Below are 14,824 nucleotides of genomic sequence, written 5' to 3' on the forward strand. Positions count from 1 at the left end.
GCTTGTTTCTCTTGTAGCTCCAAACTGCATTCAATCTTCTCGGAATCCTCTGTGTGAGTACCATGAGCGTCTTCCTCATGTCTAGCACACGATGAAGTATTGCCAATAATTTGTGTGCATTGCTTGCACTTCGCACACGTCTGACATCTATGAACTGTTTTCAATTGCAGAATCAAGTTCCTGCTCTGAGTGAATTCTTATTACATTGTCCGCACTCATAGTCTGCTGTTTTTTTCATATTTTATGTTATGCTCCTTGTCCATTTGTTGCAATAGCTTCTGCTTCTTGTTGTACTTCTTCGAGCACTCGTCACAGTCGAAAGTCTTCATCTAAAACAGAAATTGGTATTTTATTTGAATACTGATGAACACTTTGAAAAAACCTTTTGAAAAGACTCATCCACGGATTAATTATAGTAACTTAAACCATACACAGAATACAAGGAATTTAATCACTTAGCCTATTCGCTTTCTAAGAGATACTATCTATGAAATCAGTGTTTTAATTGATTTTGACCTTGTATAAGCTTTTGGAATTTTAACATTTTGTGAGCTCACAAGGAATGACCTGATTGAAATTCACTCTAGCACAAGTAAGCATGAAAACAATAAGTGTACATTTGATTTAAGAAATTCCGAAAAAAATAGCCAGTTATTTTAGAGAAGAATCAGTAATTTAAGGATAAGCGAATATATTTAGACGTTTTGCTTTGTACTTTTCTATCTTTAAACTGCTGTTGAGAAGTTTGGTTCAAATGAGAAACATAGAAACTTAAACTTTGTTTGAAATATTGTGCCTGCAAAAAAAAATAGTTTGGAACACAATTTGATTGACTCCAATTCAAGCGACTGATTTGCAGTTCTTGGATGCTTTAAAACGATTTATCTAACTAAATAACTTGCTTTTATAGTTTTCGTTTGTTTTCTAATTTTTCCACCAAATACTTACATGTATCAAATTGTTTTCTGTTTGATTACGCGTAAACCTCTTCAATGAAGGGGAAACTTTACCGTTTGAAAACCTTTTATTCTATATTTTTTTGCAGGTGATCCCAACTTCTGGCAAATATTGGATAGGAATGATGTTTCATATGGCGAAAAAAAGTTACTTTCAAAATACTGGGCTTAAACTGATGAGATAATCGGAGATTGAAAGCATGGGTAGTCCTCCGTTTTGTTTTCCGAAATTTAGTGGTTCCTTTTAGTTTAGGATCTAAAAAAGTCGGAAACTCACTATATTGCAACCACTATTTTGTTGTTGAGTTTTTACAAATCAAAACTAATTCATTGGGAAAGAAAGAGAACGACTGATCTGTAGTTGTTAAAAGCTTCAAAATGAATATTTTTAAAGCAAAGTTTTTTTAAGAATACTCTTGTCTCCATAAAATCTGCTTGAATTTTTTTCTGTTTAATTGATTTTTCTTTTTGTGTCGACCCAGTGGACCTAGGCTAAAATCAAGATAAGGAACTAATGTTTTTTATGACTGACTTGCAACTTGTTTTAATATACTTGAATTTTATTTCTGATTAGAAACCCGGTCTACAGTTGACTTTCCAACTGACTTTTTCTCCTTGATGTTTTTTGGGTTGCTTTAAAAACTGTCAGACAAGTCTTTTACTTACAGACAAATACCTTATCAATAAAGTGTGACAGAAAGGAATCGTTGGTAATTTGGGTTGCAGTAAAAAATTTAATGTTTTGAATTTCAATAAAAAAATTGTTAAAAGCAATCTCTAGATGCAATATGACAAAAAAATGACTGAATTTTCAAAATTGATGATTGTGATCTCGGTGTTCAAAACTAATTTTCTCACAAGTCAACTGAGAAAACACAATTAATTCAACAGTAAATCAAAAGTTAAGACTGAAGTGCAAATCATTTTAAATATCAAATTTCATAGCACACACAGTTATTATCGTACCCTGCAAAAAACAGGATCACGAATTTTAGCTAAAGTTCACAAAAACCAAAAACTTTAAAAAAAAATGTCAAAATCCATATAGTTGTTTTTAATTTTTTTCCAAGAAAACAAATGTTTTTCAGTTTTGCTTCATCTGGTAAGTTTATCATAAGCTTTGAGTAGATTGTAAAAGAGCTGTATAGTGTCCTGAAGGAGAAAGAGTCTACCCAATTGATTCCTGTATTGTAGTTTTGTGATTTTTAATCGCCGCTTTTTATAGAATGGGAAAAAAACTGGCTTTTTTGGGTAACTCTTAGCATATTTTGCCTTGCTGATTTTTGTCATACCAATCAACATTCTGTTTCTGTTCAGTTTATTTTGTCAGTTTAACAAAGCTTTGACATTGCAGATCCCCTCACTCAGAACGACATAATGTAAAACGGATGCTGAAATTTGCCGTTGATTACGAAATATGCAACTTTTATCTTACTAAAGTTTTTTTTTCGGTTCTAGAAATTGGTTGAAAATTAATGTTACTACAGATACACATGTAGTACATAACGTTCATATTTCATACTGTAATTTTGACAAAATTTTTGACGTTGAATTTCTTTTTTGGTGCTGCCAAACGAATCAGCACGCTAAAAAAATGCTTCTTCAACAAAATGGTCTGAACGTTTTTATCTTAGTTTTTCATTCAAAAACAAACTTAAAAAAACTATGTCACAGCTTATGACATCTACTAAGACCTAATTTGCATCTACTGACTGTTGGAAACAATTTTAAGAAATTTTAGGATTATTTTGAAGAACAATCTCAACAAACATTAATAAGTAGTTTCATAATGACAAGAAACTTTTGCTGATTGTAACAAATTTTTATCTCAATTTTTTTTATTTTAGATGACAAATAGATGAACTCGTTGGTACGTTTTTGTTCTATGAATTTAACAATTTAACAGCCTCCAGGACAATAATTCGTTTTGTTTAAATATAAGTTGAAGTTTCTAGAAATTTGCATAGCGGTTTTACTGAATTTTGAACATTTTTTCTAATAATTTTCCTAGTTTATTCATTATATTTTGTATCTAAAAATATGTTTTTAATATGAACTTTTAGCCTCTGATGACCCAAGGGCATTTTTCCACGTTTTGGATTATTTCTGAACAATATTATTTATGTTGTAAGGCACTAACGGAATTTAGTCAAAAATTTCTGATGCAATTAAGATTTGTAAACCTCCAACAATGCATAAATAGGACTATTAGGGAGTTTTTAGTGTTTTTTGAAACCCTTGTTTTGATCAAGTAGGATGACATATAGCCTGTTAAATAAGTTTAAGAATGAAAAATTTGCTATGATTGAAAAACTTTGATTAAAAGATTTAGATTTGTTTCGATATTTTCTTTGTAAATCTCATGCAAGAAGGTTTTGATGTCAGTCTATTTTTGACACATATGACTTTAAATTGAAACATAAAAACCTTTTCGAGAATTTTTGGAGACTTAAATTTTTTAAACTTAAATTTTGAAAATGCTTAATTTTTTACCTAAGGAAATTTCCGTTTAAAATTTTAGTTGACTTTTGATTACTCATATATATTTACATTAGGAGGGAGGAAAAATGATGTACGATTGACCTTTGATGACTCATATATATGTTATAAGAGCAAAATTGATTTTTTTAAAAGTATTTTTGTGTTTGTTTTTAATAATGGAACAATTTTTCCTTAAGAAGTTTTTCTCTAGGACTTGCACAATAAGAGGAAAAAATTGATGTACAATTGACCTTTGATGACTCATATATATGCTATGTGAGCAAAATTGATGTTTTTAAAGTAATTTTGTGTTAGTTTTCACCAATGGAACAACTTTTCCTTAAGAAATTTTTCTCTAGGACTTGTACATTATGAGGAAAAAAATGATGTACAAGTGACCTTTGATGACTCATATATATATATATATATATATATATATATATATATATATATATGTTATGTGGGTAAAATTGATGTTTTTTAAACTAGTTTTGTGTTAGTTTTCACTAATGGAACAACTTTCCCATAAGAAATTTTTCTCAAGCACTTGTACATTAAGAGGAAAAAAATAATGTACAATTGACCTTTGATGACTCATACATATGTTATATGAGCAAAACTGATGTTTTTTAAAAAATATTTGTGTTAGTTTTCACTAATGTAACAACTTTTCCTTAAGAAATTTTTCTCTAGAACTTGTACATTAAGAGGGAAAAATGATGCACAATTGACCTTTGATGACTCATACATATGTTATACGAGCAAAACTGATGTTTTTTAAAGTATTTTTGTGTTAGTTTTCACTAATGGGACAATTCTTCCTCGAGAAATTTTTCAGTAGGACTTGTACATTAAAGGAAAAAATGATGTACAATTGACCTTTGATGACTCATACATATGTTATATGAGCAAAAATTGATGTTCTTTAAAGTATTTTTGTGTTAGTTTTTACTAATGGAACAACTTTTCCAGAAGAACTTTTTCTCTAAGAATTCTACATTAAGAGGAAAAAAATGGTGTACAATTGACATTTGATTACTCATATATATGTTAAATGAGCAAAAACGATGTTTTTTAAAGTAGTTTTGTGTTAGTTTTCACAAGTGGAACAACTTCTCCTTAAGAAATTTTTCTCTCGGACATGTACAATAAGAAGAAAAAAATGATGTAAAATTTTGACCTTTGATGACTCATATATATGTTATGTGAGCAAAATTGATGTCTTTAAAGTTATTTTGTGTTAGTTTTCACTAATGTTACAACTTTTCCTTAAGAATTTTTTCTCTAGGACTTGTACATCAAGAGGAAAAAATGATGTACAATTGACATTTGATGACTCATACAAATGTTATATGAGCAAAATTGATGTTTTTTAAACTAGTTTTGTGTTAGTTTTTACTAATGCAACAACTTTTTCTTAAGAAACTTTTCTCTAGGACTTGTATATTAAGAGCAAAAAAATGTACAATTGACCTTTGATGACCCATACATATGTTATATGAGCAAAAATTGATGGTTTTTAAAATAGTTTTGTGTAAGTTTTTACTAAAGGAACAACTTTTCCTGAAAAAACTTTTCTCTACGACTTCTACATTAGGAGGAAAAAAATGATGTACAATTGACCTTTGATTACTCATATATTTGTTATATGAGCAAAAAGGGTGTTTTTTAAAGTAGTTTTGTGTTAGTTATCACAAAAGGAACAACTTCTCCTTAAAAAATTTTTCTATAGGACTTGTATATTATGAGGGAAAAATGATGTACAATTGACCTTTGATGACTTATATATATGTTATGTGAGCAAAATTGATGTTTTTTAAGTAGTTTTATGTTAGTTTTTACTAATGGAACAACTTTTTCTTAAAGCTTTTTTCTCTAGCACTTGTAAATTTAGAGGGAAAAAATGATGTACAAATGACCTTTGATGACCCATACATATGTTATATGAGCATAAATGATGTTTTTTAAACTACTTTTGTGTTAGTTTTTACTAATGGAACAACTTTTTCTTAAAGCTTTTTTCTCTAGCACTTGTAAATTTAGAGGGAAAAAATGATGTACAATTGACCTTTGACGACTCATTCATATGTTATATGAGCAAAACTGATGTTTTTTAAAAAATATTTGTGTTAGTTTTCACTAATGGAACAACTTTTCCTTAAGAAAATTTTCTCTAGAACTTGTACATTAAGAGGGAAAAATGATGCACAATTGACCTTTGATGACTCATATATATGTTATACGAGCAAAACTGATGTTTTTTAAATTATTTTTGTGTTAGTTTTTACTAATGGGACAATTCTTCCTCGATAAATTTTTCAGTAGGACTTGTACATTAAAGGAAAAAAATGATGTACAATTGACCTTTGATGACTCATACATATGTTATATGAGCAAAAATTGATGTTCTTTAAAGTATTTTTGTGTTAGTTTTTACTAATGGAACAACTTTTCCAGACGAATTTTTTTCTCTAAGAATTCTACATTAAGAGGAAAAAAATGGTGTACAATTGACATTTGATTACTCATATATATGTTAAATGAGCAAAAAGGATGTTTTTTAAAGTAGTTTTGTGTTAGTTTTCACAAATGGAACAACTTCTCCTTAAGAAATTTTTCTCTCGGACATGTACAATAAGAAGAAAAAAATGATGTACAATTGACCTTTGATGACTCATATATATGTTATGTGAGCAAAATTGATGTCTTTAAAGTTATTTTGTGTTAGTTTTCACTAATGTTACAACTTTTCCTTAAGAATTTTTTCTCTAGGACTTGTACATTAAGAGGAAAAAATGATGTACAATTGACATTTGATGACTCATACATATGTTATATGAGCAAAATTGATGTTTTTCAAACTAGTTTTGTGTTAGTTTTTACTAATGCAACAACTTTTTCTTAAGAAACTTTTCTCTAGGACATGTACATTAAGAGCAAAAAAATGTACAATTGACCTTTGATGACCCATACATATGTTATATGAGCAAAAATTGATGGTTTTTAAAATAGTTTTGTGTAAGTTTTTACTAAAGGAACAACTTTTCCTGAAGAAACTTTTCTCTACGACTTCTACATTAGGAGGAAAAAAATGATGTACAATTGACCTTTGATTACTCATACATTTGTTATATGAGCAAAAAGGGTGTTTTTTAAAGTAGTTTTGTGTTAGTTATCACAAATGGAACAACTTCTCCTTAAAAAATTTTTCTATAGGACTTGTATTTTATGAGGGAAAAAATGATGTACAATTGACCTTAGATGACTCATATATATGTTATATGAGCAAAATTGATGTTTTTTAAGTAGTTTTATGTTAGTTTTTACTAATGGAACAACTTTTTCTTAATGCTTTTTTCTCTAGCACTCGTAAATTTAGAGGGAAAAAATGATGTACAAATGACCTTTGATGACTCATACATATGTTATATGAGCATAAATGATGTTTTTTAAACTACTTTTGTGTTAGTTTTTACTAATGGAACAACTTTTCCTGAAGAAATTTTTCTCTAAGAATTCTACGCTAAGAGGAAAAAAATGATGTACAATTGACTTTTGATTACTCATATATACGTTATGTGAGCAAAATTGATGTTTTTTAAAGTAGTTTTATGTTAGTTTTTACTAATGGAACAACTTTTTCTTAAAGTTTTTTTCTCTAGGACTTGTACATTAAGAGGAAAAAAATGATGTACAATTGACCTTTGATGACTCATATATATGTTATGTGAGCAAAATTGATGTTTTTTAAAGTAGTTTTGTGTTAGTTTTTACTAATGGAACAACTTTTTCTTAAAGTTTTTTTCTCTAGAACTTGTACATTTAGAGGAAAATTAATAATGTACAATTGACCTTTGATGACTCATACATATGTTATATGAGCAAAAAATGATGTTTTTTAATGTAGTTTTGTGTTAGTTTTTACAAATGGAATAACTTTTCCTGAAGAAATTTTTCTCTAAGAATTCTACGTTGAGAGGAAAAAAATGATGTACAATTGACTTTTGATTACTCATATATATGTTATATGAGCAAAAAGGATGTTTTTTAAAGTAGTTTTGTGTTAGTTTTCACAAATGGAACAACTTCTCCTTAAAAAATTTTTCTATAGGACTTGTACATTATGAGGGGAAAAATGATGTATAATTGACCTTTGATGACTCATATATATGTTATGGGAGCAAAATTGGTGTTTTATCAAGTAGTTTTTTGTTAGTTTTTACAAATGGAACAACTTTTCCTTAAGAAATTTTCTCTAGGTCTTCTACATTAAGAGGAAAAAAATGATGTACAATTGACCTTTGATGACTCATATATATGTTATATGAGCAAAATTGATGTTTTTTAAAGTTGCTTTATGTTAGTTTTTAATAATGGAACAACTTTTCCTTAAAACTTTTTTCTCTAGGACTTTTAAATTTAGAGGGAAAAAGTGATGTACAATTGACCTTTGATGACTCATACATATGTTATATGAGCATAATTGTTGTTTTTTAAACTACTTTTGTGTTAGTTTTCACTAATGGTACAACTCTCTCTTAAGAATTTTTTCTTTAGGACTTGTTCATTAAGAGGAAAAACTGATGTACAATTGACATTTGATGACTCATACATATGTTATATGAGCAAAATTGATGTTTTTTAAACTAGTTTTGTGTTAGTTTTTACTAATGGAACAAGGTTTCCTTAAGAAACTTTTCTCTAGGACTTCTCGCAAAAAGGATGTTTTCTTAAGTAGTTTTGTGTTATTTATCACAAATGGAAGAACTTCTCCTAAAAAATTTTTCTATAGGACTTGTACATTATGAGGGGAAAAATGATGTATAATTGACCTTTGATGACTCATATATATGTTATGGGAGCAAAATTGGTGTTTTATCAAGTAGTTTTTTGTTAGTTTTTACTAATGGAACAACTTTTCCTTAAGAAACTTTTCTCTAGGTCTTGTACATTAAGAGGAAAAAAATGATGTACAATTGACCTTTGATGACTCATATATATGTTATATGAGCAAAATTGATGTTTTTTAAAGTTGCTTTATGTTAGTTTTTAATAATGGAACAACTTTTCCTTAAAACTTTTTTCTCTAGGACTTTTAAATTTAGAGGGAAAAAGTGATGTACAATTGACCTTTGATGACTCATACATATGTTATATGAGCATAATTGTTGTTTTTTAAACTACTTTTGTGTTAGTTTTCACTAATGGTACAACTCTCTCTTAAGAATTTTTTCTTTAGGACTTGTTCATTAAGAGGAAAAAATGATGTATAATTGACATTTGATGACTCATACATATGTCATATGAGCAAAATTGATGTTTTTTAAACTAGTTTTGTGTTAGTTTTTACTAATGGAACAAGGTTTCCTTAAGAAACTTTTCTCTAGGACTTCTCGCAAAAAGGATGTTTTCTTAAGTAGTTTTGTGTTATTTATCACAAATGGAAGAACTTCTCCTAAAAAATTTTTCTATAGGACTTGTACATTATGAGGAGAAAAATGATGTATAATTGACCTTTGATGACTCATATATATGTTATGGGAGCAAAATTGGTGTTTTATCAAGTAGTTTTTTGTTAGTTTTTACTAATGGAACAACTTTTCCTTAAGAAACTTTTCTCTAGGTATTGTACATTAGGAGGAAAAAAATAATGTACAATTGACCTTTGATGACTCATATATATGTTATGGGAGCAAAATTGGTGTTTTATCAAGTAGTTTTTTGTTAGTTTTTACTAATGGAACAACTTTTCGTTAAAACTTTTTTCTCTAGGACTTTTAAATTTAGAGGGAAAAATGATGTATAATTGACCTTTGATGACTCATATATATATGTTATGGGAGCAAAATTGGTGTTTTATCAAGTAGTTTTTTGTTAGTTTTTACTAATGGAACAACTTTTCCTGAAGAAATTTTTCTCTGGGACTTGTACATTTAGAGGGAAAGAACGACGTACATTTGAGCTTCGATGACTTATATTTATATTATGCGAGCAAAATTGATATTTATTAAAGACGTTTTGTCTTAGTTTTCTCTAATGGTACAATTTTTCCTTAAGAATTTTTTCTCTAGAATTTGTACTTTAAGAGGAAAAAATGATGTACAATTGACATTTGATGACTCATACATATGTTATATGAGCAAAATTGATGTTTTTAAACTAGTTTTGTGTTAGTTTTGACTAATAGAACAACGTTTCCTTAAGAAACTTTTCTCTAGGACTTGTACATTAAGAGCAAAAAAAATAATGTACAATAGACATTTGATGACCCATACATATGTTATATGAGCAAAAAGGATGTTTTCTAAAGTAGTTTTGTGTTAGTTATCACAAATGGAAGAACTTCTCTTAAAAAATTTTTCTATAGGACTTGTACATTATGAGGCGAAAAATGATGTTTAATTGACCTTTGATGACTCATATATATGTTATGGGAGCAAAATTGGTGTTTTATCAAGTAGTTTTTTGTTAGTTTTTACTAATGGAACAACGTTTCCTCAAGAAACTTTTCTCTAGGTCTTGTACATTAGGAGGAAAAAAATAATGTACAATTGACCTTTGATGACTCATATATATGTTATGGGAGCAAAATTGGTGTTTTATCAAGTAGTTTTTTGTTAGTTTTTACTAATGGAACAACTTTTCGTTAAAACTTTTTTCTCTAGAACTTTTAAATTTAGAGGGAAAAATGATGTACAATTGACCTTTGATGACTCATATATATGTTATGGGAGCAAAATTGGTGTTTTATCAAGTAGTTTTTTGTTAGTTTTTACTAATGGAACAACTTTTCGTTAAAACTTTTTTCTCTAGGACTTTTAAATTTAGAGGAAAAAATGATGTATAATTGACCTTTGATGACTCATATATATATGTTATGGGAGCAAAATTGGTGTTTTATCAAGTAGTTTTTTGTTAGTTTTTACTAATGGAACAACTTTTCCTGAAGAAATTTTTCTCTGGGACTTGTACATTTAGAGGGAAAGAACGACGTACATTTGAGCTTCGATGACTTATATTTATATTATGCGAGCAAAATTGATATTTATTAAAGACGTTTTGTCTTAGTTTTCTCTAATGGTACAACTTTTCCTTAAGAATTTTTTCTCTAGAATTTGTACTTTAAGAGGAAAAATGATGTACAATTGACATTTGATGACTCATACATATGTTATATGAGCAAAATTGATGTTTTTAAACTAGTTTTGTGTTAGTTTTGACTAATAGAACAACGTTTCCTTAAGAAACTTTTCTCTAGGACTTGTACATTAAGAGCAAAAAAAATAATGTACAATAGACATTTGATGACCCATACATATGTTATATGAGCAAAAAGGATGTTTTCTAAAGTAGTTTTGTGTTAGTTATTACAAATGGAAGAACTTCTCTTAAAAAATTTTTCTATAGGACTTTTACATTATGAGGCGAAAAATGATGTTTAATTGACCTTTGATGACTCATATATATGTTATGGGAGCAAAATTGTGTTTTATCAAGTAGTTTTTTGTTAGTTTTTACTAATGGAACAACGTTTCCTCAAGAAACTTTTCTCTAGGTCTTGTACATTAGGAGGAAAAAAATAATGTACAATTGACCTTTGATGACTCATATATATGTTATGGGAGCAAAATTGGTGTTTTATCAAGTAGTTTTTTTGTTAGTTTTTACTAATGGAACAACGTTTCCTCAAGAAACTTTTCTCTAGGTCTTGTACATTAAGAGGAAAAAAATGATGTACAATTGACCTTTGATGACTCAAATATGTGTTATGTGAGCAAAATTGATGTTTTTCAAAGTAGCTTTATGATAGTTTTTTATGATGGAACAACTTTTCCTTAAAGCTTTTTTCTCTAGGACTTTTAAATTTAGAGGGAAAAAATGATGTACAATTGACCTTTGATGACTCATACATATGTTATAGGAGCATAATTGATGTTTTCTAAACTACTTTTGTGTTAGTTTTCACTAATGGAGCAACTTTTCCTGAGGAAAATTTTCTCTAGGACTTGTACCTTTAGAGGGAAAAAACGACGTACAATTGAGCTTCGATGACTCATATTTATATTATGCGAGCAAAATTGATATTTTTAAAGTAGTTTTGTGTTAGTTTTCACTAATGGTACAAATTTTCCTTAAGAATTTTTTCTCTAGAACGTGTACATTAAGAGGAAAAAATGATGTACAATTGACATTTGATGACTCATACATATGTTATATGAGCAAAATTGATGTTTTTTAAACTAGTTTTGTGTTAGTTTTGACTAATGGAACAACGTTTCCTTAAGAAACTTTTCTCTAGGACTTGTACATTAAGAGCAAAAAAAATAATGTACAATAGAACTTTGATGACCCATACATATGTTATATGAGCAAAAAGGATGTTTTCTAAAGTAGTTTTGTGTTAGTTATCACAAATGGAAGAACTTCTCCTAAAAATTTTTTCTATAGGACTTGGACATTATGAGGGGGAAAATGATGTATAATTGACCTTTGATGACTCATATATATGTTATGGGAGCAAAATAGGTGTTTTATCAAGTAGTTTTTTGTTAGTTTTTACTAATGGAACAACTTTTCCTTAAGAAACTTTTCTCTAGGTCTTGTACATTAAGAGAAAAAAATGATGTACAATTGACCTTTGATGACTCATATATATGTTATGTGAGCAAAATTAATGTTTTTTAAAGTAGCTTTACGTTAGTTTTTACTAATGGAACAACTTTTCCTTAAAGCTTTTTTCTCTAGGACTTTTAAATTTAGAGGGAAAAAATGATGTACAATTGACCTTTGATGACTCATACATATGTTTTATGAGCATAATTGATGTTTTTTAAACTACTTTTGTGCTAGTTTTCACTAATGGAACAACGTTTCCTTAAGAAACTTTTCTCTAGGACTTGTACATTTAGAGGGAAAAAAACGACGTACAATTGAGCTTCGATGACTCATATTTATATTATGCGAGCAAAATTGATATTTTTTAAAGTAGTTTTGTGTTAGTTTTCACTAATGGTACAAATTTTCCTTAAGAATTTTTTCTCTAGAACTTGTACATTAAGAGGAAAAAATGATGTACAATTGACATTTGATGACTCATACATATGTTATATGAGCAAAATTGATGTTTTTTAATTTGTTTTTGTGTTAGTTTTGACTAATGGAACAACGTTTCCTTAAGAAATTTTTCTCTAGGACTTGTACATTAAGAGCAAAAAAAATAATGTACAATAGACCTTTGATGACCCATACATATGTTATATGAGCAAAAAGGATGTTTTCTAAAGTGGTTTTGTGCTAGTTATCACAAAAGGAAGAACTTCTCCTAAAAATTTTTCTATAGGACTTGTACATTATGAGGGGAAAAATGATGTACAATTGACCTTTGATGACTCATATATATGTTATATGAGCAAAATTGATGTTTTTTAAGTAGTTTTATGTTAGTTTTTACTAATGGAACAACTTTTCCTTAAGAAACTTTTCTCTAGGTCTTGTACATTAAGAGGAAAAAAATGATGTTCAATTGACCTTTGATGACTCATATATATGTTATGTGAGCAAAATTGATGTTTTTTAAAGTAGCTTTATGTTAGTTTTTACTAATGGAACAACTTCTCTTTAAAAATTTTTCTATAGTACTTGTACATTATGAGGGAAAAAATGATGTATAATTGACCTTTGATGACCCATACATATGTTATATGAGCAAAAACTGATGTTTTGTGTTAGTTTTTCCTAAAGGAACAACTTTTCCAGAAGAAATTTTCTCTAAGACTTCTACATTAGGAGGAGGAAAATGATGTAAAATTGACCTTTGATTACTCATATATTTTTTATATGAGCAAAAAGGATGTTTTTTAAAGTAGTTTTGTGTTAGTTATCACAAATGGATCAACTTCTCCTAAAATTTTTCTGTAGGACCTGTACATTATGAGGGAAAAAACGATGTACAATTGAACCTCGATGACTCATATATATAAATTATGTGAGCAAAATTGATATTTTTTAAATTAGTTTTGTGTGAGTTTTCACTAATGGATCAACTTTTCCTTAAGAAATCTTTCTCTAGGACTTGTACATTAAGAGGAAAAAAATGATGTACAATTCACCTTTGATGACTCATATATATGTTATGTGAGCAAAATTGATGTTTTAAAAAGTAGTTTTGTTTTTGTTTTTTAAAGTAGTTTCACATTTCACATATGACAGGTCATAAATTTTATGTGATGCAATCTTAACAAATAAATATGTCTTAATTATTTTCTAATTGACTAATCTCAGCTCTTCCACTTTAGAACATAGAAAAAATGCTTGCTGATGATTATGGGATGTTAATTTTTAACTATTTTTATGTTCCGACTACCTTGTTTTGATCCGTGGGTGAGTTATATAGGTTGAAATGATCGAATAGCTACATAGAGATAAAAGAAAATTTTTAACTTACTTTCCACCAGTTTTCGTTTTTGAACCACTCCACTTGCCTAGGGATTCTTGATGCGCTCTAATGATAGACAAACAAAGTGCTGTCCCTCTGGTTTCCAGATGTTCTCCTTTTTTTGCTTCCTGATGCCAATTTGTTTTTGAAGCGCTCGGAATTCAAACAAGATGTTTTTTCCGTTTTTTCTGTCTTTATGCTCTCTGCAACCAAAATAACAAGATGTTTTTCCAACCAACTGTTCTTCTTGACACCACTCGTTTTTCTGATAGATCCTTCAAAACTAAAAAAAAGATTTGTTTTGACTTTTTAGTACCACTTCATTACGATGTACTTTTCAAATGATGAATTAACCTGATTTAAATTGCGGAGGTAGAAGTTACCCCAACTTGTGTTCTTTCTGATCAACGATTGTCTTCCCTGTCAAAAACCACTGATCTTTGCTGCAAAAATAACATTTAATGAGGTCAAAATTTCAGTAGATTGTTTTCTTTCAGTATGCTTGTTTGTTCCTTTTTTACATAAACTGTATTACAGAATCATTAACTTCCTTTTATCGTGTTCAAACTTGTTGTTTCGGATACGAATTTCATCAAAACGTAATACGTCTGAATCGTATGGCTTGTTGTGTAATAAGTGAAAGGGAAGTCTGTTAACAGTCTGAACGAGACCAGTTTGAGTTTGTGTTCTAAAAATAGCCCTTAGGTAATATTTTCATCAAAATGTAGAACGATTCAAACCCAGACGTTTCAAATGTAGTTTCACATCTTCAGCGCGAGTCTGCATATACAATACCAATATATAGTTTATTCGCATTAGACGTCCTGATTTCTGGTACTGCGCAAAAGTTTTTCACGGAATTTATATCCCTCAGACCTTAGGTAATATTTTCATCAAAATGTAGAACGATTCAAACCCAGACGTTTCAAATGTAGTTTCACATCTTCAGCGT

General features: G+C 28.8%; 1 protein-coding gene across 1 annotated transcript in view; it reads right to left on the reverse strand.

Moving 5' to 3' along the window:
* Positions 1 to 215: 215 nt before the first annotated feature.
* Positions 216 to 14,824, reverse strand: part of LOC142348095 (thrombin-like enzyme BjussuSP-1) — a 27,155-nt gene continuing 12,546 nt past the window's right edge. Inside the window, exon 4 of the mRNA XM_075399259.1 lies at positions 216 to 329. Within this exon, the coding sequence (XP_075255374.1) occupies positions 216 to 329 (114 nt within the window). The remainder of the gene's footprint in view (positions 330 to 14,824) is intronic.

Source organism: Convolutriloba macropyga, chromosome 10 (genome assembly GCF_964194025.1).
Source record: "Convolutriloba macropyga chromosome 10, txConMacr16.3, whole genome shotgun sequence".
Taxonomy (NCBI): Eukaryota; Metazoa; Xenacoelomorpha; order Acoela; family Convolutidae; genus Convolutriloba; species Convolutriloba macropyga.